Source organism: Mangifera indica, chromosome 6, assembly GCF_011075055.1.
Source record: "Mangifera indica cultivar Alphonso chromosome 6, CATAS_Mindica_2.1, whole genome shotgun sequence".
Lineage (NCBI taxonomy): Eukaryota > Viridiplantae > Streptophyta > Magnoliopsida > Sapindales > Anacardiaceae > Mangifera > Mangifera indica.
In genome coordinates this window covers 9,535,096-9,560,386 of record NC_058142.1, presented here as the reverse complement: position 1 = coordinate 9,560,386, position 25,291 = coordinate 9,535,096, and the positions used below count along the sequence as shown (strand labels likewise).

General features: G+C 35.1%; 3 protein-coding genes across 3 annotated transcripts; 2 read left to right on the top strand and 1 right to left on the bottom strand.

Moving 5' to 3' along the window:
• The first annotated feature begins 960 nt into the window (after positions 1-960).
• On the top strand, positions 961-3,250 carry LOC123219643 (pollen receptor-like kinase 3). The gene is made up of 2 exons (XM_044641645.1): positions 961-2,356; positions 2,428-3,250. The coding sequence occupies exons 1-2, from the start codon at positions 961-963 to the stop codon at positions 3,042-3,044; spliced, it is 2,013 nt and encodes a 670-aa protein (XP_044497580.1). The 3' UTR covers positions 3,045-3,250.
• A 13,346-nt stretch (positions 3,251-16,596) lies between these two features.
• On the top strand, positions 16,597-19,189 carry LOC123218760 (exocyst complex component EXO70A1-like). The gene has a single exon (XM_044640370.1). The coding sequence runs from the start codon at positions 16,983-16,985 to the stop codon at positions 18,825-18,827; it is 1,845 nt and encodes a 614-aa protein (XP_044496305.1). The 5' UTR covers positions 16,597-16,982; the 3' UTR covers positions 18,828-19,189.
• A 1,332-nt stretch (positions 19,190-20,521) lies between these two features.
• Positions 20,522-23,914, bottom strand: LOC123218761 (transmembrane protein 87A-like). The gene is made up of 5 exons (XM_044640371.1): positions 23,572-23,914; positions 21,866-22,784; positions 21,393-21,488; positions 21,152-21,288; positions 20,522-21,012 (listed from the first exon to the last, which is right to left on the bottom strand). The coding sequence occupies exons 1-5, from the start codon at positions 23,778-23,780 to the stop codon at positions 20,838-20,840; spliced, it is 1,536 nt and encodes a 511-aa protein (XP_044496306.1). The 5' UTR covers positions 23,781-23,914; the 3' UTR covers positions 20,522-20,837.
• Positions 23,915-25,291: the final 1,377 nt, after the last annotated feature.

The window sequence follows — 25,291 nt, the reverse complement described above, 5'->3', positions numbered from 1 at the left end:
GCATAGCCGTAGTCCAACAATGTCCAACCCATATTTGCAACACTATAAGTAGCCCAAGTCCAATCAAGGTCCAAGTGAATGAGATATTTGCTAGGAAGCATCTAAAAAGTTGGATGGTAGGATGAAATTTTTGTGTGTATAGTCGAAAAATTTTTAAGATAGACAGTTTTTTTGTACATAATATTTTTGTCTAGATGTTTCCAAGATTCTTTTAGGGTTTGTTTCTGGAATATTTCTAGATATCTAGATGGATAAATTTTAAATATTTTAAATAAATTTTTAAATAGGTTTGTGTGTACAACTCATTTATATCATAGAACAGGCTACACAACGCTTAAATTTCCTGTATTTCACACTCTCACAACAATCACTTGTGTGTGTTCTGTCTCTGTTTAATTCCCTCACTTTTGCTCCAACCATCATCATAGTATATCAATTTTGCTAGTATTTGGGTTGGGAAAAGTTGATTTCGCTTGAATTTTAGGTAGGTGCTGCACAAGTGATTTAGAAAATGACTTAATATTGTCTTGTAGTTATAATTACAAAACAGATGTTTCGTTTTCCGTTCTGACATCATTTGATTAGTTCTTAACTGCATCAGTTACAGCATTATCTACCTTTAACTTAAAATACCCCTATGATTTCACAAAATCCCTTCTTCAAAGCGCACACACCCCAGCTCTCACAAGGGCAAAATCGTAAAAAAAATAACAACGGTTTTAACGGTTTCCTGAAGCTGACCATTTCAAAGCCTTACAACTATCACTCTCTAAAATATCCAAGGCTGTGTTGCTTTCGTAAGAAATAAGCCTGCCATGAACAAAACAGCTTAACAGATCATATCTCAACAATAACTTAAAATCAAGGAGAATAACAAATTCCCACAAATTTTTCGCGGTGAATATAGTCTTGCACATTGTCTAAAAACTGCCCTTTAGGCCTCAAAAATCCCGCTGGGAAATGGCCGCGGCATTATTGCTCTGGCTTCTCCGGCCATTAAATTTTTTTGTCTTTTTAATCTTAATGTTCACAACGTTTGGATTTGCGTTTTCGGATCCGGAATCTGAAGCGTTGTTGAGGCTCAAAAATTCCTTCAGGAATGCAGATAGACTTGAATCCTGGCACCATGACAAGCCACCGTGTAATGAGTCAGAAGAGCAATGGAAGGGCGTAGTTTGTTTTGAGGGCAGTGTCACGGGTATTCAGATTAATAATTTGGGATTGGGAGGATTGATTAATATTGATGCCTTGGTTGAGCTTCCTAGTCTTCGTACTATTAGTATTGTTAACAATTCTTTCTCTGGTCAGTTGCCGGAATTTAATCGTTTAAGTAATTTGAGGGCCATTTACTTGTCGATGAATCAGTTTTCGGGTGAGATACCAACGGATTATTTTGGAAAAATGGGGGGATTGAGAAAAGTTTGGCTTTCGGATAATAACTTTACAGGCCCTATTCCTACATCGTTGTTTCAATTGCCTCATATTACGGAGTTACATCTCGAGAAGAATCAATTTAATTGGACAATTCCATCTTTTGAATTACCATCTTTGACGCAACTTGACCTATCCAATAATAAATTGGAAGGGGAGATTCCGAATAGTTTGAGGAAATTCAATGCAAGTTCCTTTTCAGGAAATCCGGGTCTTTGTGGCAAAAAATTGGGAGTGGAATGTAATAAGAAGGCTAGTAATAGGAAGACGCCAAAGCCGCGGCCACAGGCTAATCCAGATGCGGCGAATTCGACGCCAACTGTGTCGGCAATGAAGAGCAGTCCTGAGCCCCCTGCGGATAAGGAAGACCAGAAAAAGCTTGTTGCTGCAGCAATAACATTAAGTGTGATGTTTATTTCAATTGCATTTGTGTTTGTACTGAAATGGAGGAAGAAAGTTAAGGCATTTGATGTGCTTGAAAAGGATCCTGGGAGTGTAAGCGCAGTTGAGCTCCAGGCTTCTGGGTCATTTAGAAACGACTTGGAGCTGAGCAGGAAGCCAGGATCAAGTCGCGTCAACAGTAGTCAAGTGAAGATTGGCAGCGTAGGGGAGTTAGTGATGGTGAATGATGAAAAGGGTGTGTTTGGTTTGCCTGATTTGATGAAGGCAGCTGCAGAAGTTCTTGGAAATGGAACATTGAGGTCATCGTACAAGGCACAGATGGCTAATGGGACAAGTGTGGTGGTGAAGAGGATGAAAGAACTGAATGCAATGGAAAAAGAAGGATTTGATGTAGAGATTAGAAAGCTTGGAATGATAAAACACAGTAACATCTTAACACCTTTGGCTTACCTTTACAGGAAAGATGAGAAACTTTTTGTGTATGAATTTATTCCAAAAGGCAGTTTGCTTTATCTATTGCATGGTAAGGAAACTAATCTTATAGTATAGTTTTTTGTATTCTTAGCAAATTGCTTATGAAGTTTCAATGTGTAGGCGATCGTGGACCATCACACGATGAACTCAACTGGCCTACCAGATTAAATATTATCAAGGGAATTGCCAGTGGGATGGAGTATCTACATTCTCAACTGGCTTCTCAAGACTTGCCTCATGGAAATCTCAAATCAAGCAACATCCTTCTAGGCCCTAACAATGAACCATTGATTTCAGAATATGGATTGAGCCCCTTGATTAGTACTCCCAATCTTGGACAAGCGATGTTTGCATACAAAGCCCCGGAAGTTGTGTCAGAAGGGAAAGTGTCACCAAAATGTGATGTATACTGTTTAGGAGTCGTCATTCTTGAGATCCTGACAGGGGAATTCCCATCTCAATATCTCAACAATGATAAAGGAGGGACAGATGTAGTACGATGGGTGGCATCCGCAATGGCTGAAGGGAAATTAACAGAATTGCTTGATCCAGAGATTGCAAGTTCAACTGATTCACTTAATGAAATGGAACAACTTCTTCACATTGGCTTAGCTTGCACCGAAAGTGATCCCGAGAAGCGCTTAGAGATGAGAGAAGCAGTACGAAGGATACAGGAAATAAAATCAGCGGGAGAAGGCGAAAGGCCTAGCCAGTTGCAAGAGTTGCCAACGCCTTGAGATGGCTATGCAGCTCACAATAGTAACAAAACTTCAAGGAGGGCATGGCGATCAACTGGAGAGAAATGAATCAGGCAGCTTTAATAATCACATCAATAGGCGTTGAGACAGAGAAAATTATTTCATCAGCATATCCAAGGCAGTTACTGGAGAAATACATGTTGTTCATGAGGAGAAGAGGCCGAGGTTTCGGCTGCTAATGTTTGAGTTTTGCCCAAAAAGGAAAGAAAGAAAAAAAAAAGTGGAGAAGCTAGTGCTTGTGTGCGTATAAATTCTAATTTTAGCTGACTGATTTCCTTTTTAATTTATAGGGTGCCAATATTAACTACTCTAGGAATGTGCTGTAACAAGATTCTGTAGTGAATGCTTAAAAAAACCCCTGAATTATAGGACTAAAAATTTATGCATTGAAGCTCAACAAAATGCTCAATAGAGTGGCTTTTAACTTGGCTGATTGGAAAACCATAATTTTTTGGATGGGTCAAATGACATTAAAAATATTTCATGTGATAAAAAGGTAATTGTATATATAATTTTGAATTTTTTTTGTGAACACAGGGAGGTAATCAAACGGTAGTATTCACTTCATGCCCGAGTTTATAGGAATTTGATTTTGAGTTTGTCAAACACAACATTAGGCATATTAGATCGAATTAAGTATAATATATTATAATTATGAGTCGTATCATGTTATAACCTATCAATTAACAAGTTTTGTGAGTCATATTAACTTGTGACATGGTAAAGTCTGAGACATAATCTAAGAATTTTGAACTATAATTTTATGGACTCTTAATAAGCCAATCCAATATATTATATTTTTATTTTTTAAAATTTTAACTATTTTAAAATTTTTTAATTTTTTTAATCATTATTTTCACAAGTTATACCCCAAGACTATCGATGCCACCTACAATTGTATGATTTAAAACTGTGTCACTGTAAGCATAAATCAAACTAATTTTAGGATCAGAGAAAGCATACCCGGTTTGCCTGAATCTGACAATTGATGATGATTCGGTGATTCGATGTACTCCTGGAAATGTCCACAACACAATTTGCTGATTATCTCTCGTTTCTGTAAGAATCTTTCCAGAGAATTGATTTGGAAGAGTATTCTAATGTTATTTCTGTTTTGCTGTAATTATGCTTCTGTTAACCTCCCAATAGAAGTTACATTCCATTTAAATAAAAGAGGGAGTGGCAGTTATTAAAAATAACTGTCAAGGGCAATATAGTAATATCGTCAATCATGGGTTAACCTTATAACCCTAATGGATTGGGTCAGCCCATCATGGGTGGACCGGATCCAATATCTCCCACTCACACATGATGGGTGATCCGAATCACAATACTCTTCTACAGAAATCTTACAGAACAGAGCAATTCATACTAGCAAATGTGTCGTGCGACCTTGTGAGCAACCTGCACTTGGGAGCTAATTTACTATGCATCTGTTAGGAATAACATAGTCGCTTCAACCCAAAATAAAATAAAGCGTTAGTCTCACAGCACCCCAAACTTACTCGATAACACTAGCTCCCTTTTAATCCCTCATTTATTATTGTGTTATATTCCTATGTATCCATGATCAAGTCTAATCTCCTATATGAGTGACATGACCGACCGGCCAATGGATACACATAATATATAAGTCTTTCTCATCTACTCGGAATTCTCAATTTAAACTTAGCTGCTTTTCTAGTCATGTTCCATAGACTGAATTATTCATAGTCATAGGTTCCAAGCTAAGATAGCAACACTAAGAATAAACATCAAATAACAGTAAAGAGTCAAAGGGTACCATCATGAGGTAATCCTCATAAAGTCTCACACAGTGAAGGAGCAGGGATTCATCCTTCCACTACTTCAAGCGGTCGTCTTATTCATGCACACATGGTATGAATCATGTGCTACAATGTGTATCTTTTCAAAATGTCATTACCAACATTGTACAGATCTTAGTTCAGTCGCTGCACTCAACGTCTAACCTGAGTTCTTAATCATCTCACCAATCTTGCAGATGTCTTTATCTATTAAGAACTCACATCTGACATTCACAAGTTATTTAGACGTGGGGAATCCAAATCGGTCATTTTCAAATCTACCAAGTCATGACCTCATCTTGATTAATCATTAAGGCGACATATCAAATAATTCATTTCTTGAACAATTCTCATTTTCTAAGTGCACTCTTTAAGTGGCATCAACCTCAAGAAATATGTCTCATCTTTGCACGCTCTCCTCAGCGTCAAAGGCGATTGCTCATGTGAGAGAGCCAATCAAACTTGTGTGACATTATCATCTTGTTGAGATTTCAAAAATAAACAATGTGTATATCCATAAACACTATGAATTCAAACACATAAAATAAATTCAAACTCTTTGATGTTCTAACATTGTGTTACAAGTACAATATATACTCAACAAGTCATCTATCATATTCTACGCAAGCCAAGAGACTTAACATGTGCAAGATATACATCTCTTGAGATCGGTTTAGTTAGAGGATCAGCAATCATGTTATGCGTAGAAATATATTATACAATCACTTCCTTCTTCGAAATGATGTCTTTAACAAAGTTATATCTGGTGTCGATATGTTTGGTTCTATTATGGAATTTGGGATCCTTTGTGAAAGCTATCGCAACTTGATTATCACAATACATAACTATAGGACCAACTGATACATCCATTACACCCAAATTCTCAAAAAATTTTTTCAACCAAATAGCTTCTTGCACAGCAGCAGAACATGCTACAAATTCTGCTTCCATTGTGGATAAAGTTATGCACGTTTGTTTCTTACTGCTCCAAGATATAGCGCCATTTTGGAGTAAGAAAGCATAACCTAAAGTTGATTTACGTTGGTCCAAGTCACCACCCCAGTCAGCATCCGAATAGCCAACGATACGCAAATCCTTTCCTTGGTAGCATAAGCAATAATCCACAATGCCTTTCAGATATCTCAATATCCTCTTTACAGCCTTCCAATGTTCCCTTCCTGGATTCGATTGATATCGACTAACCAATCCGACAGCGAAACATATATCGGGACGAGTACACATCATCGCGTACGTAAGACTTCCAACCACATTTGAATAAGGTACTAGAGACATTTCATTTCTTTCGTTTTGAGTCTTTGGACACAAGTCTTGGCTCAATGAATTGCCTTTTGACACAGGATTATCTACGGGCTTGCAGTTTCCCATATTGAATCGTTCTAGAATCTTTTGGATATAACGCTCTTGTGACAAAGCCAAAAGTCTCTTTGAACGATCCCTTTTGATTTTTATACCTAAAATATAATCTGCTTCACCTATATCCTTCATGTCAAAATTTGCAAATAATCAATTTTTAATGATCATCACATATTCCAAATCACTCCCAGCTATCAGCACATCATCCACATAAAGAGATAGAATTACAAATTTGTCATCACATCTTTTCACATAAACATAATGATCTTGTTCTAAAATCTTAAAATTATAAGACAATATTGCTTTATGAAATTTTAATTACCATTGTCTTGATAACTGTTTTAGGCTATATATAGATTTTTGGAGCTTACATACTTTACGCTCTTGGCCTTTTACCACGAAACCTACAGGCTGATCCATGTAGATTTCTTCGTCAAGCTCTCCATTAAGAAAAGCTGTTTTGACATCCATCTGATGCAATTCTAGATCTAAGTGTGCTACTATAGCTAGAATGACACGGATTGAAGTAAATCTCACAATAGGCGAAAATGTTTCTTCATAATCTATACCTTCTTGTTGAGTATAGTCTTTTGCCACTAGGCGAGCTTTGTATCTATCTATTGAGCCATCCACTTTTCGTTTAATTTTGAGAATCCATTTATTCCCAATGGGTTTTCGACCTGGCGGTATGTCCACTAGACTCCAAACTTAGTTAAGTTCCATGGATTTCATTTCTTCCTCTAATGCTTCTTGCCACTTTTCCTTATTAAGGGATGATAAAGCTTCTTTGATATTTTTAAGCTTATCGTCTTCCGGAGGAACAGTTATGAAAACTTCATTTTCAATTTCGAAACGTCTCTTGGGGATTCGAGAACGTTCGTTCCTTCGCAATTGAGGATCTTCGCTCCTACTATTCGAAATAGGTTGGAACATAACCTCATTACTCCCACTATCTGTAACAGGTAGAGACATCGTCTCTTATGACACAACTAATGGTCACTGAGACGAACCTTCTCCACATTTCTCTTCCGTTTCATACAAATGAAGACTTTTATTGATATCACCTTTTTCAGGAAATTCATTTTCTATGAACGTCACATCTCAAGATTCTATTTCAGTCACTCTTCCATCAAAGTCCTCTCCTATGAACACGTACCCTTTGGAGTGCTCAGAGTATCTTATGAAGATACATTTCTTACCTCTTGGACCCAATTTTCTGAATTTATGGAATGTGTCATGGATATATGCAGCAGACCCCCAAGGGCGCATCATATTTAATTCAGGTTTCTTACCTATCCATAACTCATAAGGTGTAGAAATTACTGACTTAGTAGGCACACGGTTAAGTATATAAGTCGCAGTCATTAAAGCATCTCCCCAATACGAAATTGGAAGATTTGCTTGCATCATCATAGACCTAACCATTTCCAACAATGTTCGATTTCGTCTCTCCGCTACACCATTTTGTTGCGGAGTTCTGGGAATTGTCAATTGCCTCATAATTCCTTTTTCACTACATAATTCCTTAAATTCGGTAGATAAATATTCACGACCTCGATCAGTTCTCAAGGTTTTTATTCTTTTGTCCAATTGATTTTCAACCTCATTCATATAATGTCTAAAGCAATCTATTGCTTCTGACTTATGGGAGATTAAATAGACATAACCAAAACGTGAATAATCATCTATGAAAGTGATGAAATAGAATGCTTCTTTTCTAGCTCTAACATTCATAGGTCCACAAATATCTGAGTGTACAAGTTGCAGAGGAACTTCAGCTCTAATAGTTTTGCCAAAATGTTTTCTAGTAGTTTTTCCTGCTAGACAATGCTCATAAATAGGCAAATCTATTTTCGTGACAGGTCCTAATAAACCTTCACGGGCCAATCTGTTCATTCTCTCTTGGCCAATATACACTAATCTAGCATGTCATTTATTTGCATCCACATCTAGACTATCAAGAGTTGTAAATAAAGAAAAACTAACAGTATTATCATTAATACAATTTAAGGTGTCCAGCACCATAAAACCTTCAGACATAAATCCACATCCATAAAACATATCGTTATAAAAAAGTTTAACCAAGTTCTCAGAAAAAATAAAATAATATCCCAATTTTAACAGAACCATTACAGAGACCAGATTTCGTCGAATTTCTGGAGCATATAAAACATCATGTAGGTATAAGGTTTGACCACCGCGCAAAACCAATTTGTATGTGCCCATTTCTTTCACTTCAACTTTGGTATTATTACCTACATATATCCACCGTGTTTCCCTCGGTATTCGACGAAATTCTACGAAAGTGTCTCTATCACGAGCTATATGATCTGTGGCTCCTAAGTCTACAGTCCACATAAGATGAGATTCAGTTAAGAAAACGGTACTGGAAACATAAATCTCACAATTTGAGACAAGATAAGACAATACCTTTTTCGGCTCCGTGCATTCACGGGTGAAATGACCCTTGTTACCACAGTTATAACAGGTCAGTTTAGACTTATCTTTTTTCCCATAGTGCTTGCCTCTTTTGCGCTTGAACCGTTTGTTCTTGTTCATAGGTCCTTGGACGATCTCTTTTCCTTTTCTAGATTTTCGCCATTTTCTCTTATAGCCAAAAAACTTCTTCGAACTGGACTCAGCAACATATGCTTGAGCATTTAGTCTAGCAGCCTCTAGGCACTCAGCTTCTAGTTCAAGATGGCGAGCAATATCATCAAAAGTCCTGATATTGTCATTATCGGTTATGTTCACTTTCATGTGCTCCCAACTATCAGGAAGATATCTTATAACAGCCTGCACTTGCTGTTCATCAGTTAGATCATGCCCAGCTTTCTTCAGCTCAATTATCATGTTCGACATTTCCCTCAGATGTTGCTTCATTGGCTTATTGGGAACTTTCTTATATGTGTCGAACTTGATTGTCAACTGCCGCAGTTTAGAGATAGTCGTTCCTCCAAACTTTTCTGTCAATGCTACCCACATAGCATTTGCAGTTTTAAATTGCTCATACTGATAAGCAATATCATCATTCATTGAGCTGATGAGTATTCCTCTGGCAGTCGAATCTTTCTTTTTCCAGGAATTATAAGCGTCCATATTACGCCTATGTTGGGCATTATTAGGATTCTGCCCTTCAGCCAGTTGAGGCTCATCCATAACCTGATTAACAGTTTCCAAGGCATCCTGTTCATCTAGGATATAGTGCATTCTCATTCTCCATATTTTATAATTGTCTCCATTCAATCTTTCTCTCTTATTCAAATTGGCAATTATGTTTTTCGAAGTCATTTCAATATATAACTACAGAGATACACAACACAACACCAACAATAAGATATATACACATTTTATTGTCGCAATTGTGCATTAAAGATTAAAATATGTCACATAAGACATAGAGTCGAAAGTTTACCAAGTTCTCAATCATCGTCTATAACACAAATGTTTCATATTTTAACAATTAATCAAATCGCGTCAATGTATATTCCAGATGAGAATAAATTAATTCTACCAGTCTTAGAATTCCCACAAATAATCCATAAAACATATATATTATATCAACATTGAGAGTTTAACATAATCATAATTCAAAAATAAACAAATATGGACATGAAATTCAACGACTAAGACTAATCTTGACTTGAACTAGAATCTAAACTTTCTTTGATTCGAGGTTTATAATTGTTAAAACATGGCATTTTAACAATCAACCGATCTTCAACTTGATACCAATTCCGGAAACGATAAACTTCCTCTGTTTTTTCAATAATCCTCGGAGTAACTTTATCTAATATAAAGTTTTTGCACTGTTTGCGATAGTCAACATGCCTTGCACTCTGTTGATTTGGGAAAATAAAAAGAGCTGTTGTTTTTCTTATATTCATAACAATGTTCTGCTCTTCTGCCTTTTGTAACTCATACACGCAATCCCAGAAATTCAATACTTTCTTGTCATCTTGGATAATCTTAGTGACTACATCGAACCAATTATCAGGCAATGACATCAATAGTCCATAAATCTTTTCATTATGAGTAAGGGATATGCCCTCAGCTCTTAATTGTAATATTCTTTCAATCATGGTCCAAATGTGAATGTGTAAGTTATGCTCCGGATTCTTCTTATAGTTCAGATAGTAGTCCTTAGTCAACTTGTTCACCCTATATATATGACCAACAAATGGACAATAATAAATTATACATGCATAACAATATAAACAACACATGTTCACATGTTTAGCAAAGTATAATTCAAAACCATGATCAAAATAACACCAATAAGTGTTTAATTTATGCATAAACAGATCACACAGAATTGAATCTAAACTAATATAAGCTTCTGAGCATTAATAAAAGCATGCACGCGCTTCCACTCGCCAAAATAATGTCACAACGCTTCCACGCGCCGTCACGCGTCGGGATCAGGTCTCACGCGCCTCCACGCGCGGGACTATGTCCTCACACGCGGTCAAAGCGCTGACCGTTGACTGGTCAATAGTTTGACCGTTGACCCTGGTTGATCGGGTTGCCATGGGTCAGGATTCGGGTTGGATCAACCCGGTTGACTAAACGGGTTGAACCATTGACCATTGGGTTTGACCAACCCGTTGACTATTCGGGTCGGGCAATTGGGTTTTCCCAATCCGATTGCGACCTGCGACGCAGTATGAACCCTAATTCGTTGACGGCAAAATTGGCCGTCTTCCGGCCATCCTCTGGCGACAATTTCATAGGGCTTTTGAAGCTCGTGACACGACGATGAAGATGCATCAAATTTCAGGCGACTAAGTCACCGGATTTTGGCGAATTAAAAGCATGAATGTCACGGTTTTTGGGTGATGCATAGTCGTCTGAATTTCGTCCAATTTCATGTGATTTCGTGCAATTTTTTTTTTAATTAATCATGAAACTAATATCCAGGATTCATCCTAACATGATTCTAAGCATCAATTTCACAAAATTGCAACAAATCCATCAATAAGCATAATATCCGTACGTATTATTTAATAAATAAATTACTGTTCACGTAATTCAATCTTTAAACATGCTTCCTAATCATGTTTATATCATCAGCATCACAATTGCACAGATATAAGTGGCTCTGATACCAATGTAAGCATAAATCAAACTAATTTTAGGCTCACAGAAAGCATACCCGGTTTACCTGAATTTGACAATTGATGATGATTCGGTGATTCGATGCACTCCTGGAAATGTCCACAACACAATTTGCTGATTATCTCTCGTTTTTGTAAGAATCCTTCCAGAGAATTGATTTGGAAGAGTATTCTAATGCTATTTCTGTTTTACTGTAATTATGCTTCTGTTAACCTCCTAATGGAAGTTACATTCCATTTAAATAAAAGAGGGAGTGACAGTTATTAAAAATAACTGCCAAGGGCAATATAGTAATATCGCCAATCATGGGTTAACCTTATAACCCTAATGGATCGGGTCAACCCATCATGGGTGGACCGGATCCAATAGTCACCAATTTGAATCAAGTGAGATTACTATTATATTTTAAAGAATAAAATGAAAAATGATTTATAGGATTTTTATTATTAAATACAACAAAACAATGCGCATAAATATTCACATGTTATTATGTGATTAAATATTATTTTATTTCTAATCTAGTTAGTAAATATAAGATCAGAAAAAAAAAGATATGAAAATTATAGAGGTTTAAAATGATAAATAATGAAAAATATATTTATAAAAAAATAGTCATAAAATTCAAATACGAAAAAAATATAAAATGTATATTTATAGGTTTAATACATATTATCAAAATATATTTTAAAAAATACAGTGATATTAATAATAATTTTAATATTTTTTATAAATTTTTTAATTAATAATTTAAATATAAAATATCTAATTGAATATTCAACCCCATATAATTGTATTAGGCTGCGACATAGCAAGATTCGAAGAACGGTTCAGAGTCATAGATTATGCTTTTTTAAACCTTGAATAGGCTAACCTACATGTTTCATATTATATATTTATTTTTAAAATTACTTTTTTTTAACCAACCAAGTTGAACCGCCTCACAAACTTGGACTCTAAAACTTTCAACATGGTTCATTCAGTCCACAGGCCTGGCACTATCCAGAAAAATGTGGACCACAACCCCAAGGACAATGTCTTTTTTCAGTGGCCCAATGGCTCAACCTCTTGGACATATCTAATCATTACAACTCCTTCTACACTAGTGAATGCTTCTACTCCTACTTGAACATTGAATATAAGTCAGATTATATATGAAAGGTAGATTGTTTTGGCACAAATTAATAGAGCTAGAAGTCATGTTAACAATGATTTATAGCCAAGAAAAAACAGATTTGGATGAATTAATGGGCTTATTATCATTGCACATATTGCTTGTATCAAATGATCTGATCCCAAAGAGCCTAAACCTATAAGATCTAAGTTCTCAAATAGTTTCTGATGGCAACTGATGAGAAAGAGAGCACATTTTGAAACTCTCCCAAGCTCCAACTCATTGACAGATTAAAAACCATTAAGTTGGTCAACCTTTCTGTATCTGATAGCTCACTACAGCTGGAGATTTCATTAAATGAATATACAAATAACAAACCATCATTGATCTCCCCAATAACCCCCTTAATATATTCAAATATTTTCCCATAGAAAATTCATCTAAGTTCCATGCTCATGACACACTGAACCAGGACTGTGATCATGATTTCGGCTCTGCACGCTTTACCGTAACCTTGAGCCCCATGAGCACACCATTATTATATATTTCAACCACACTACACTCCATTTCAAAATCATTTGTTAGATTTTTGCAAGAATGGAAATAAACTAATTCCGTTTTATGATCAAGTTTAGTTCGCCCGATTTTGTTTTTAAGGCTTTACATAATTATATATAATGATACCATAATATATTATTATATAATTAAATAATTTTAAATTAAAAATTAAATAATATTTAATTTAATTGTCAACCGTATTAATAATTAGAATTTGTTACCGAAGGTTGTGGACCATTGACAGCCATAAACCAGAAGGCATCAAGTAAAAGCCAAAATCTTTCACACTCTCTGCAACGACACCGCTGATAAACTAATATTTTCTCTGACACTCAAAGATGCTTGAAAATCTCAAACTTTAAACATGAAGGGATGCTTTCATTTCGAAATTTTTAATTAATATGATAATAAAAATATTATTCTCCAGGGTTAAAAAATTGCGTGCATTTGCATGCATGCACGTGCATGTATTAATTAATTGACTTCAATAATTAAGTTGGCAGCAAGAGTAAACAGGAATATATGCTAATTATTCGCCATTAGTAATAATAATTAATTTAATTAGAATTAAGTGAGAGAGACAGCACATTAAGCTGTTGCTTGGCTGTGCTAGCAGAAAATCATTAATTATGTTTAATAAATAATTAACAATGCATTTCTTGATAAAATTATTATTTTCATCTTCTTGTTTGCATTTGAAGGTAGAGTCAACAAGATCAGTATTTTCATCTTCTTATGGGCTTCTTCAGTGTGAGTGTTTTCGTAGGATTCAATGTTAGTGTAAAGAGTTTGGTGGTGTTTCTCATCTAAATATTAGGTAGTTGTAAATAATTATTTTATTAATTAATTTGGTTTTAGGAGTAGAACAATATGGGTTATATCAAACCAAATATTTATGTGTTTTCTTTTTAATTGGTTTTACGCTATATTTGATGGTTTGGGTGTTGTGTTCCTGACAAGCATTATCAAAGTGAGGTTTGTAACTTAAAAAGAGGTAAACATGATTTGAGAAAAAGCTTGATTCAAGGGAGGAGTTTTAATGCATAGTTTGCGAGGGAGAAGCTTTTCATGTTATGGCAAAGTATGTCTTAAGCTTTGTTAATACAACAAGGGTTAGATAAGATATTTGAGAGTGTAAAGCTTGAAAGAATAATTGATTGTAATTAGAGTAAAATTCAAAAGAGAGTTGTTACTACCATTAGATTGACCCTAGCCCTAGAAATAAAATATCATGTTTTGATTAAGATTTCATCAAAGGGTTTATGAGATACGTTTGAAGACATTTATGCATCAAAATCATTGACTAATAGAGTGTGTTTGAAGATGGATATGTATTCTTTGAAAATGGAATATGATACAAGTCTCCATGATAACTTGAATAAATTTGATAAACCAGTTTCAATTTTTAGCTATTTCTGTTGATGAGTCGAAAGATAAGAAAAAAAAGTCTTATTGTTGTTGTCATCTTTGCCTAATTCTTATCAAACTTTAGTTTAGACTTCGTCAGTAGGTTAGTCTACTTTAAGATCAAATAATGTGACTATCATGTTACATGGGAATGAAAGATTTATAAGAATAGAGAATTCATAACTTGGAGATGCACTAGCTATAAAAGACTCTGATTGAGAGAAGACTCAAGATATGAATGGTGAATTTAGAGAGTAAACTAAATTGAGAGTCAAATATTATGAGACAAGAAAAATGTTATTATTTTGGTAAGAAGGGACATATTCAAGAGTGTTTCAAGTAGTTGAGAGAGGATATAACTGCTTTTAAGAAGATGAATTGTGAGAAAAATGATGATACAAATGTTGTGGTTGATAATGACCTTATTTTGACGACTTATGCTAATGAAACACAAGTTTGAAAGGTGAAAAAGGTTGGGTTTTAAACTTTGCTATTTTTGTCCATGTTTGTAATGATAGAAACTATTTTGAGGATTTAAAAAAGAATAGTAATTTTAATAATATCCCAATTGGTGACAAGGAAAAGGTATAGATTAAAGGCGCTGAGAGTGTTTGTCTTTAAATTTTAAATGATGATGTTAGGACTCCTCGTCTTGTGAGATATGTATTGAGTTTAAGTTAAAATTTAATTATTTTAGGTGAGTTTAGATTTTTTATGGTTTTACATGCATTAGAGGAAGTGATTGTTCCAAAGTGTACAAAAATGGCGATATAATTTTATGAGAGAAAAAAATAAACAATCATTTGTACATGCTTGATGTAGACTCATCTGCTAGAAAAACTAAAGATTGAGACTTTTCGATTCTTATAGTAGAAGTGAAAAAGATTGATAAGCGAATTAAGTTTGTAAATGCTATTAAAGTAATTAAAGATTCAAAGAAGGATTTGTTAAGATATTATCTTAATTTTGTTCCATATTATTTGTTTATTAAAGGGACTTTCCCTTATAAATAGATTGTTTTTTTTTTTTTATTAAGTTATCTAAAAAATAAGAGATACATCAATAGAATAGTTAATAAATATTAAATGGTGTAATTAGACTTTTATTGAGTTTGAGTATTTTTTTTAGGGTTTAATTATTAATAAAAGAGTTCTATGATTTTTCTTTCTAAAAGTTACGTAATTATGAATATTTATTTATTAATTAATTAGGTTTGGAAATAGATTATTTTTGGTCAGATCGAACCAAATATGTGTATTGTTACTTTTTAATTGGGTTTGTTTTATATTTTATGAGTTTGAGTGTTACATCCCAATACCGACTTTAAAAGTTTTTTAGTATAAATCCCTAATTTATTTTTGCCATTTAACACTACTTTAAATATTATATCAAACATAGCAAGCAATATTATTTTCACTAAAATTTTGGAATTTGTTAAAAATAATATTATATGTATTAATAATGAAAATAAACACAAATATACGTTAATTTGTAATTAAATATTATTTTATTTTTAATTTAAAATTACTCAATTATATAATAATATATTAATATTTATACTTTTTAATAATGCATATTAAAGTCAAAAAATTTTACTTTCCAAACAAGCCAAACAACAAAATCATTCAAAACTGAACTACTAGAAATAGCAAGTATTGGAATGGTATCCCAACCATCTCGGACTCCAACTATGCTTGCCCTGCTGGTATTTGGGTTAATCTCAATACAGATGGACTCAAAAATATCCCACCCAAACTGTGCAGAATATCCCATAAATGAGCTCAGGCTTACTATAATTATTGGTATGTTATAATATATTATATTTATTATATAATACAATATAATATAAATAAAAAATAATATATTATAAAATATATTAAATTAATATAATATAATAAATTTATTATATAATTAATATATATTATCAATATATTCTTATATAAAGATAATGGTATAGTGAATATATAAATAAAAAATTTTAAAATTTTAAGAATATTTATAATGTTTTTTAAAATAATAAAATATAAATTAAAAATTTTTATTATTTTATTTTTTTTAAATAATAACATATAATATGATGATAAAAAAATTTAAATTTTTAATATATAATATCACACCGTCAGCTCTGATATTTTGTGGAAAATAAAAAGTCCCGCATTAAAATTTTTATACGCTGCAGCCATCCAACATATCTGCGGCTGCCATACCAGACCTGACCTGATCAAACCAAGACCAACCCCAAAACCCAATAGAAGAAAGAGGGAAGAAAGTTGCCAAATGAAAACAGTGCATTCCCCTCCCTGAACAAATAAATCAAATCATCGCTCAAATTTCAGGATTCTGAATACTATTTCTACTTTTTCAGTTTATTTAATTTTGTTTTCCTTTTTTGATCTTGGAAAAAATTTAATCTTTTTGGCTTTACCCAAGTTTTCTTCATCAACCCATCAAGGAAAAATCATCAAGATTAGCTTTATTGAAAGTTTCTGCAACACCCCACCTGAGAATAGCTTAAAGGTTTGATCTTTTACTTGATCCAAAGCTATGGAACCACCGGAAAGTTGTGCTGAAGACACAGGTTTTGAATCAGCTGAGAAGATTATTCTGAAATGGGATTCAACAGCCTCGGAAGAAGCAAAGGAGAAGATGATTTTTGAAGGTGATAGATGTGAAGTGGATCGGTACTTACAAGCTGTGGATGAAATCCAACGGTCAATATCATCCACAGGTATCTCTGATGATGCTGAAACAAAAGTCAACTCTGCTCTTCAGATCGCCATGGCTAGACTTGAAGATGAGTTTAGAAATATTTTACTTGTTAACATTCATGCTTTGGATGTTGAGTCTCTTTCAGCTGATTCCAGTTCTTCCAGGTTTTTAAGAACTGATAGCGAAGTACTCACTGAAGGTCAAGATGATCAATTTGATCAAGAACAAGATGTTGCTCTGAAGCACAGTGAGTCAAGTACTAGTGTTGCTTCATCTAGTTACAGGTCAACAAGCTGTATAAGGGAGATAGATCTGATACCAGTGGAAATTATTGAGGATCTGAAGTCGATTGCTCAAAGAATGATTGCTGCAGGGTATCTAAGAGAGTGTATTCAGGTGTACGGAAGTGTGAGAAAGTCAGCAGTGGATGCAAGTTTCAAGAGATTAGGAGTTGAGAAGTTGAGTATTGGAGATATTCAAAGACTTGAGTGGGATACAGTTGAGACAAAGATAAGGAAATGGATTAGGGCGGCTAAAGTTTGTGTGAGGGTGTTGTTTGCAAGTGAGAAAAGGTTGTGTGAGCAAATCTTTGAAGGGGTCGGAACATCTATTGATGATTCTTGTTTTATGGAGACAGTGAAGGGGCCTGCTATTCAGTTGTTTAATTTTGCTGAGGCTATAAGTATAAGCAAGAGATCACCTGAGAAGTTATTCAAGATATTGGATTTACATGATGCTTTGGAGGAGTTGTTACCTGATATAGAGGTTGTTTTTTATTCAAAATCTTCTGATTCAATTCGAGTGCAGGCTACGGAGATTCTTTCGAGATTGGCTGAAGCTGCAAGAGGGATTTTATCTGAGTTTGAGAATGCTGTATTGAGGGAGCCATCAAGGGTTCCAGTGCCTGGAGGGACTATTCATCCATTGACTAGGTATGTGATGAATTATATCAGTTTGATTTCTGATTATAAGCAGACTTTGATTGAGCTTATAATGTCAAAACCATCGACTGGCTCTAGATATTCGGGTGATCCAACGACCCCGGATATGGATTTTTCTGAATTGGAGGAGAAGACTCCATTAGCACTTCATTTGATATGGATAATTGTGATTCTGCAATTTAATTTGGAGAGTAAATCCAGCCATTACAAAGATACATCTTTACCACATTTGTTTATGATGAACAATGTTCACTATATTGTTCAAAAAATAAAGGGCTCACCTGAATTGAGGGAAATGATTGGTGATGATTATTTGAAGAAGATGACTGGGAAGTTCAGGCAGGCCGCGACTAATTACCAGAGAGCAACTTGGGTGAAGATTTTGCATTGCTTGAGAGATGAGGGTCTCCATGTAAGTGGGGGATTTTCATCGGGAGTCTCAAAGAGTGCTTTGAGAGAGAGGTTCAAGACCTTCAATGCTATGTTTGAGGAGGTTCATAGGACTCAAGCAATGTGGTTGGTACCGGATTCTCAGCTTAGGGAGGAGCTGAGGATATCTATATCTGAGAAGTTGATTCCAGCTTATAGGTCATTTCTTGGCAGGTTCAGGATCCATATTGAGAGTGGAAAACATCCAGAGAATTACATAAAGTATTCGGTTGAGGACTTGGAGACTGCTGTCTTGGATTTCTTTGAGGGGTACCCTGTATCCCAGCACTTAAGGAGGAGATTTCAGTGAAGGAATGAAGTGAGTTTTGCCACGTTAGAATCTAGGACACATTCTTTATATTCTTTGTGGAGTATTAAGGTGATGTGATACTGGTCAGTCTGGGGTGACACATGCTCTCCATTTCTCTAAGCGTCATTGATTAAATTTCCAGCTGTTAGAATGAATCAATTCTTTGGGAAGATAAGGTTTAGCTCTCCAGAAAAGCCAGGTCTCTCAACCTGAATGCTTCTGCATTTTATGCCCTAAAATTGTTTTGTTACCACATTTTAGTTTTTTTAATTTCAATTTGTTCATATGGTTGCTGTTGAATTTCAAGTGTGTTCTCAAACTATCTATGATATGAGGAAGAATTATTTCTTTTCTTTAAACCATATTATTTTCTTGTTCTTGATTAAATGTATATGTTGTGGTAAGTTTTGAAGCTTCTTGGATGTTCTTGCGTGTGATTAGAAGGGACCAAGCATTGTGGGGCAGTTCTTAGTTCCTTGATATTTGATGAAGAAATAACCTATTTGTGGGATGTTTCTGTTTACTCGCAAAGTTCTTGTCATAGACTCAACATCAACAGGAGTAAACCGTGAATATAATCCTTTTTGTTGGATATTTTTCCTGATCATGATCTTTAAAAGTTTCTTCTTTCAGTCAATGATGTCAGTAACTCCCAATATTAGGAGCGTAATTCAAGGAAAAGAATATCTAGGAATAGGAAGAATCCTAAAGAAACTGAGAGGTTGCTAACCAACTTGTGGAGAAAACAGTTGACTGCATTAATCCGCAATGGAGAATGTTAGGTCTTAACAGCTTTTCCGTATATGTGGTTCAAATCTATGTTTAGGTGCTTCAAAAATGGATGATGTAGACAGATTTTTATGCTCATATTTTGTTTACCTGGCAAGCAAATTAAAAACCCTTTTTTAGAGTCTCAGTTTTTTTAAGTAGTCACTGATATATATAACATCAGGCTTCAAATTCTTCCTTAAACGTTGGCTGCCTAGAAATTTTCTGCGTCCAATTTGGCCAACCGCATGATAAAATAGACTCAAGGACTTCAAGATTGGTCTAGAACAAAAAGTAAATATGGAATTGGTCTGCCTGAAGATATGCAGTCTTTAAGATCACGAGTTCAAAAATACATATAATTTATCTTACCAATCAATATGATTGAGGGGCTTTAAATGAGGTATCTGGTTGGCTTTATCAATTCTGGAACGGTCCATTACCAAAGTGACCAACTGGGAATCTAATAATTATTCTGCTTATTGATCGTGCACATGAATAGCCAAATGAATCAAAAAGCAAAAGATCATTTAGGTTTACTTTTTGCTTTGTGGCCTACAGCATTACTTTTTGATGAACTGGTTACTCTTTTTACCAGGAACAATTTCCAATTGGTGGGTCCATTGATGTTGAATTCAAGAAGGTAAACATTTCCAAAAGATCATATTTTCCTTACATTTTTTCTTAAACATTGATTTTTGTGGATAACCAATCATATACTTTTAACTGCAAGTCATACTTAACCTTGTGTTTATGTTTTTCTCTGGCAGTACTCTGCCAATTCACCTCCAATCTGAAGAACTTTTGCCACTGTCCAAAGTGGACACACAAAGTACTCAAAATCAAGTCTCAATCTTGCCCTAAAGGAATGATTCATCAATGGTCAGAATTGAAGCATATTTGGAACTGCTGTGGATACTGCCAAGTCAAAGTAACCCAGAAAGTCATTGGTAATAAAAATAGTTTAGAATATAAATGCAACAAGGATGTTCAAAGAACTCATTAAATCTGATTACATTAAACAGCATCGACGATAGAAGCAACTGGTAACAAGCTATATTTGTACTGTGAAACAGAAAATAATAGTCAGCAGTTTCCTTCAAAGGTAACCTGGCTGTATTGCGACCTGCAGTGGACTTCAGCTTGTAGATTCAGAAGGGAGTTGGAAGCTTTTACAAAGTAACAAGCAGCAGTCTAGGAATCAAACAATTGAACCCATGTTACATCATGGCTAAATTTTCTTTACTCTGTCTTGTCTTCTTCCAAATCACCATTCAGTGTTCCATTGTTGCTTTGAACCATTCTAGGTTCAGGTGCATTTCTAACATCTTTTGAAGGCATTGGAGAAGGTTTTATGAGAGTCAAATTAGTCTCATCCTTCTCAAAATCTTCCTTTGAGTCTTCAGTATAAGCATACCTGTTTAAGATAAATAAGAGTGCAGCAGGTTAATATTAAAGAAGGCATATAGTGAGTCCTAGGGCTGTCTAAAAATGCACAGATGAAACATAAGAGAGGGAACTCAAAGAAGCATAGGGGCAAGCAACAGGTTTCGTACCGCATTGAATTTTGAGAGGGTGCCCAAAGAGCACAGATGACACATAAGAGAGAAAAAGATAGGACTTGCCAGAAGGCTGGGATGATCCAGGCATTCTGCCAATGCTCATTGTAAACATCATTTGACTTGAAATAGAGCTGCAATCAGAGAGTTGAAAGAATATGAATGAGGTGACAATGTGAAGCAAACCATAAAGCAACATAGAAAAATCAGATCAAACTTAGTCCATAATTTGCATTACCTCATAGCATATCCAACCAACGGACACTATGACAGTTACTGCCAAAGCGTTCGTGAACTTCTGGTAAATATCCAGCTTAACCATCATTCGTCTAGCCTGTCACATCACAACAGAGAGAGAATAATATTATCACCTAGCTCTTCTTTTACAGTTTGTATATCGTTATCAGCTATCCAAATACACAACCACCAAATATATATATAAAACTGGATTTGGCACAACAAGGAGCCAAGTTTATCCACCTAATTCTCTCTAAATGGCCTAAACATAAAAAAAGTCACAAAGTTTACTCATCAGGTCCTGAACATATTAAATAGAAAATGGACTTGTAAACACTGACACTCAAATATCATATCATTCAATTATACGTAATGCTTGTAAGTGTTAAAGTACTGATGAGGAAAAGATATCACATATTAAACTATAAGAAGATTGTTATGGACTGCACACAACTAAGAATGGAACTTAAGTACCTGTAGTTTATTTAAAGTTGCAGAGAGGGACGTAAATATCCAAAGAATGAAGAAAGCATCCAAGATTGCCACAGGAAGAAACAGAAACAGTCTTGCCTGTCCGGAGAGATCACTAACTGCACCTACATGTTCCACCAGTTCAAGCACTTCAGATGCCACGAAGAAGGTCACTCCAAGCATAATAACCTTTGATGTAAGACCACCTAAGGTAGGCCTCACAACACCATAGCCCATGGAAACCATAAGAATGATAAGGCGAGCAACTGTACGTTTAACAGTACCAAAGGTGACTGCCCATACAGTGATTCCCATCGGCCTGATCCCAGTCTCATTGAATTCAGCATACTCAAAATACCAAAGAGCCATCTCAAACATACCCAATGTAATCACTAGTGTAATGCAGTTCTGCAGGGTAAAAACTTCTCTCCAAAATCTGGCATACTGAGAGAACCAGAAAATTCCAAGTATCACAAAACCAAGGGACATAAACCCATAGAAATTCATTAGTGGTGCCATTCTTCCAGGCAAATAGCCAGTAGGATTCTTCCATATTGTTTTCCCCTCTACAACCAAATCTTTAAGATCCAAATCACAGTGAATGAAGTACAAGTTATACATCCCTGTTTTAGTAATTTGTATTGATATTGATGGCAAGGTTGCAACTTCCTCATCCACGTTAAATGCGACACCAAACAATTGAGGCCAACTAGGGTCATTGGTGGAAGGCCGGTGAATGATTTCTCCCTGTTTGCAAACACCCAGCTTTGCTAGATCTGCAGTGCAACAGACAGCTCTTTGACCCCCATAGGCTGAACCTCCAATTGTTTCTCTATCTTCCACCTCAAAAGCAAGGGCTTGAATCAACCCTGTGCTGATGTTGGCATTATCTTTTGATCTCCGAAATGTAATCTTCTCAAAACTGGTTTCCAGTTACCATATAAGAAAACCAAAAATTGAAGAACTGGCATTTTATATGTGATATAGAGTAAAGAACAAAAAATCATATACAATATTTTCAATTGAAAAAATGAATAGTAAACCAAATTTATCTTGTATCAAGCTAAAGTTCTTAAAAGCTTCATTGTCATAAACTTGAAACTATTGAACTTAGTTCATCTTCATCTCAAATTGCATAATGCATTATCAGTTTTTGCTACTAAATTCATGTATGCTATAATTTATACTCTGATTATTCTGACTACTTAAAATATGACACCTGCAGTTAAATGGGTGGAATAATGATTCTCTGCCTCAAAAGATCAAGGAAAAAAAAAGTACTTATGTTACTTATTTTAACAGCCGTGCAAACTGAAACAGCAAACAACTTCAAATACATGAATATGCTAACAAATATTTCTCCGTGCCTGCAGATACTAGCAATAAATAAAAACACACTTCGAGTCAATTGTTTCCACATATACTTCTAATTTTCAATACACACGCTTAAAATCATCTCACGAAACAATCTCAGTTTCAGATTCTTATCAAACCTCAGCAAGTCCTAACAAAATAATCACCACCACAAACCCATCAAAGCCACACAAAAATCAAATTTAAAGAACGAATCACAACACTTCACCAACTAAAATCTACCAAAACCAATAAATCATTCCCCAATAACCCTGAAGCCCACATACTAAACCACTAAGATTTACACCAGAAAAAAAAAAAAAGAATGAAAGAAAGAAAGAAAAGGGAATCATTACCGAATATAAGCATCTCCATTATTAGCCTTCTCATTGGAACTGTCATCAGAGACAGAAGAGTAAATCCCTTCACTGCCTCCATGCACCACAAAGGCATTACCTTTACTCACAAATTTCTCTCCATTATACTCGTGCACTGAAGCTTCAACGACACCCAGATAGAAAAACAAATTCAGAAGCAAAGCCAAGTTGCATAGCTGCATAAACATTGTGAGTGGGTGAGGTCAACTGGATCAGATGCAGTGAAATGTTAGAAGAAAGAAGAGTTGAGATCTTGTTTGAGAGTCAAAAGTGAATGAGTGTGAGGTAAGATTTTGGAGGTAAGTTGGTTGAGAGACCTTAACAGTATCCCCGGGATCTTCCTTAGTAAACAACAGCTGTGGAGATGTGGCCCACGTTCCAAAATTCAGGGGTCCCATTTTTCAACTCTTGGTGTCTCAATTGGTGACACTGCCGAGTTGTCATGAATATTTTATAAAAATTTTAGATTCCAGAGAATTTATAATGGATTTCTTAATCTAAATTATTGTGTAAGTGGGCATGAATATGAAGGTATTATATTATTAAGGCCAAACGACTATTTCCCATTCAAGGTTTGATGTTTTCTCAAAAGTCCCTCTTTTAACTATGGAAACACTAAACACCCACCCATGATCGGTTAGATTTAACCAAACTCTAACGGTGGTAGGGGTAAAATCGTTATTTTTGCTATAATATTAAAAATAAACTAAAATAGGATCTAATTTTGCCCCCCTAAACTTTAAAAACTAAAATTTTCCCTCAGCTTAAGTTTTAAAAAATAACAGTTTCACCCTAGGGTTTGGTTTTGAAATCTCCGGCGACCATTCCGGCTCCATTGCCGATGGCCTCTCCCTCCCGAAGCAGCCTCTCCTTCCGGCGAATGTTTTCCTCTCATTTGGAGGCTCGATCTGCGTCGACTTGGCCTTGGGAGACGAAGAACTTCGTCTTCCCCGACGAAGTTCTTCGTCTCCCAAGGCGAAACCGACACCGATCGAGCCTCCAAATGGGAGGAAAACATTCGTCGGAAGGAGAGGCTGCTTCGGGAGGGAGAGGTCGTCGGCAATGGAGCCGGAACGGTCGTCGGAGATTTCAAAACCAAACCCTAGGGTGAAACTGCCATTTTTTAAAACTTAAGCCGGGGAAAAATTTTAGTTTTTAAAGTTTAGGGGGGTAAAAAGAGATAAAATTTTCAGGCGTTAGGGTTTAGTTAAATCTAACCGGCTATGGGTGGGTATTTGGTGTTTTTATAGTTAAAAGGGTGACTTTTGAGAAAACATCAAACCTTGGGTGGGAAATAGTCGTTTGGCCTATTATTAACTAAGAAGCTATCTTGTTATTGGTTAATACTCTTACCATTCAATACTTTAAATTAATGTCCTGTTTTGTTCGTTTGCATTAATTACATTGTGTCACACTAATTGGGAAAATTAACCATCCAACCGGTGTGTATACATTTAATACTTAAGGGGTAACATGAGATTATCCATTAGAATTTTCCATATTTTCTGTGAAATTTTTTGTTTGTTTGCATTTCAATTAGGGGTTACATAATTTGATTCAAATAATAAAACCAAACTAAACTATTTAAAAATTACAGTTTGGTTTGGTTTAGGTTAAAATTTTTTTAGATCATTTTTTTCAATTTAGATAACAGTTTAGATGATTTTCAAATTGAATCAAACTGTAAACTATATTTAAA

Excerpts from the sequence above, each read along its gene's own strand:
- LOC123219643 (XM_044641645.1), top strand. The coding sequence starts at position 961 with ATGGCCGCGGCATTATTGCTCTGGCTTCTCCGGCCATTAAATTTTTTT. Across the intron at positions 2,357-2,427 it reads TTTGCTTTATCTATTGCATG|GCGATCGTGGACCATCACAC; the intron begins GTAAGGAAACTA and ends TTCAATGTGTAG.
- LOC123218760 (XM_044640370.1), top strand. The coding sequence starts at position 16,983 with ATGGAACCACCGGAAAGTTGTGCTGAAGACACAGGTTTTGAATCAGCT.
- LOC123218761 (XM_044640371.1), bottom strand. The coding sequence starts at position 23,780 with ATGTTTATGCAGCTATGCAACTTGGCTTTGCTTCTGAATTTGTTTTTC. Across the intron at positions 22,785-23,571 it reads AATGGAGATGCTTATATTCG|TTTTGAGAAGATTACATTTC; the intron begins GTAATGATTCCC and ends ACTGGAAACCAG. Across the intron at positions 21,489-21,865 it reads CAACTTTAAATAAACTACAG|GCTAGACGAATGATGGTTAA; the intron begins GTACTTAAGTTC and ends GTGATGTGACAG.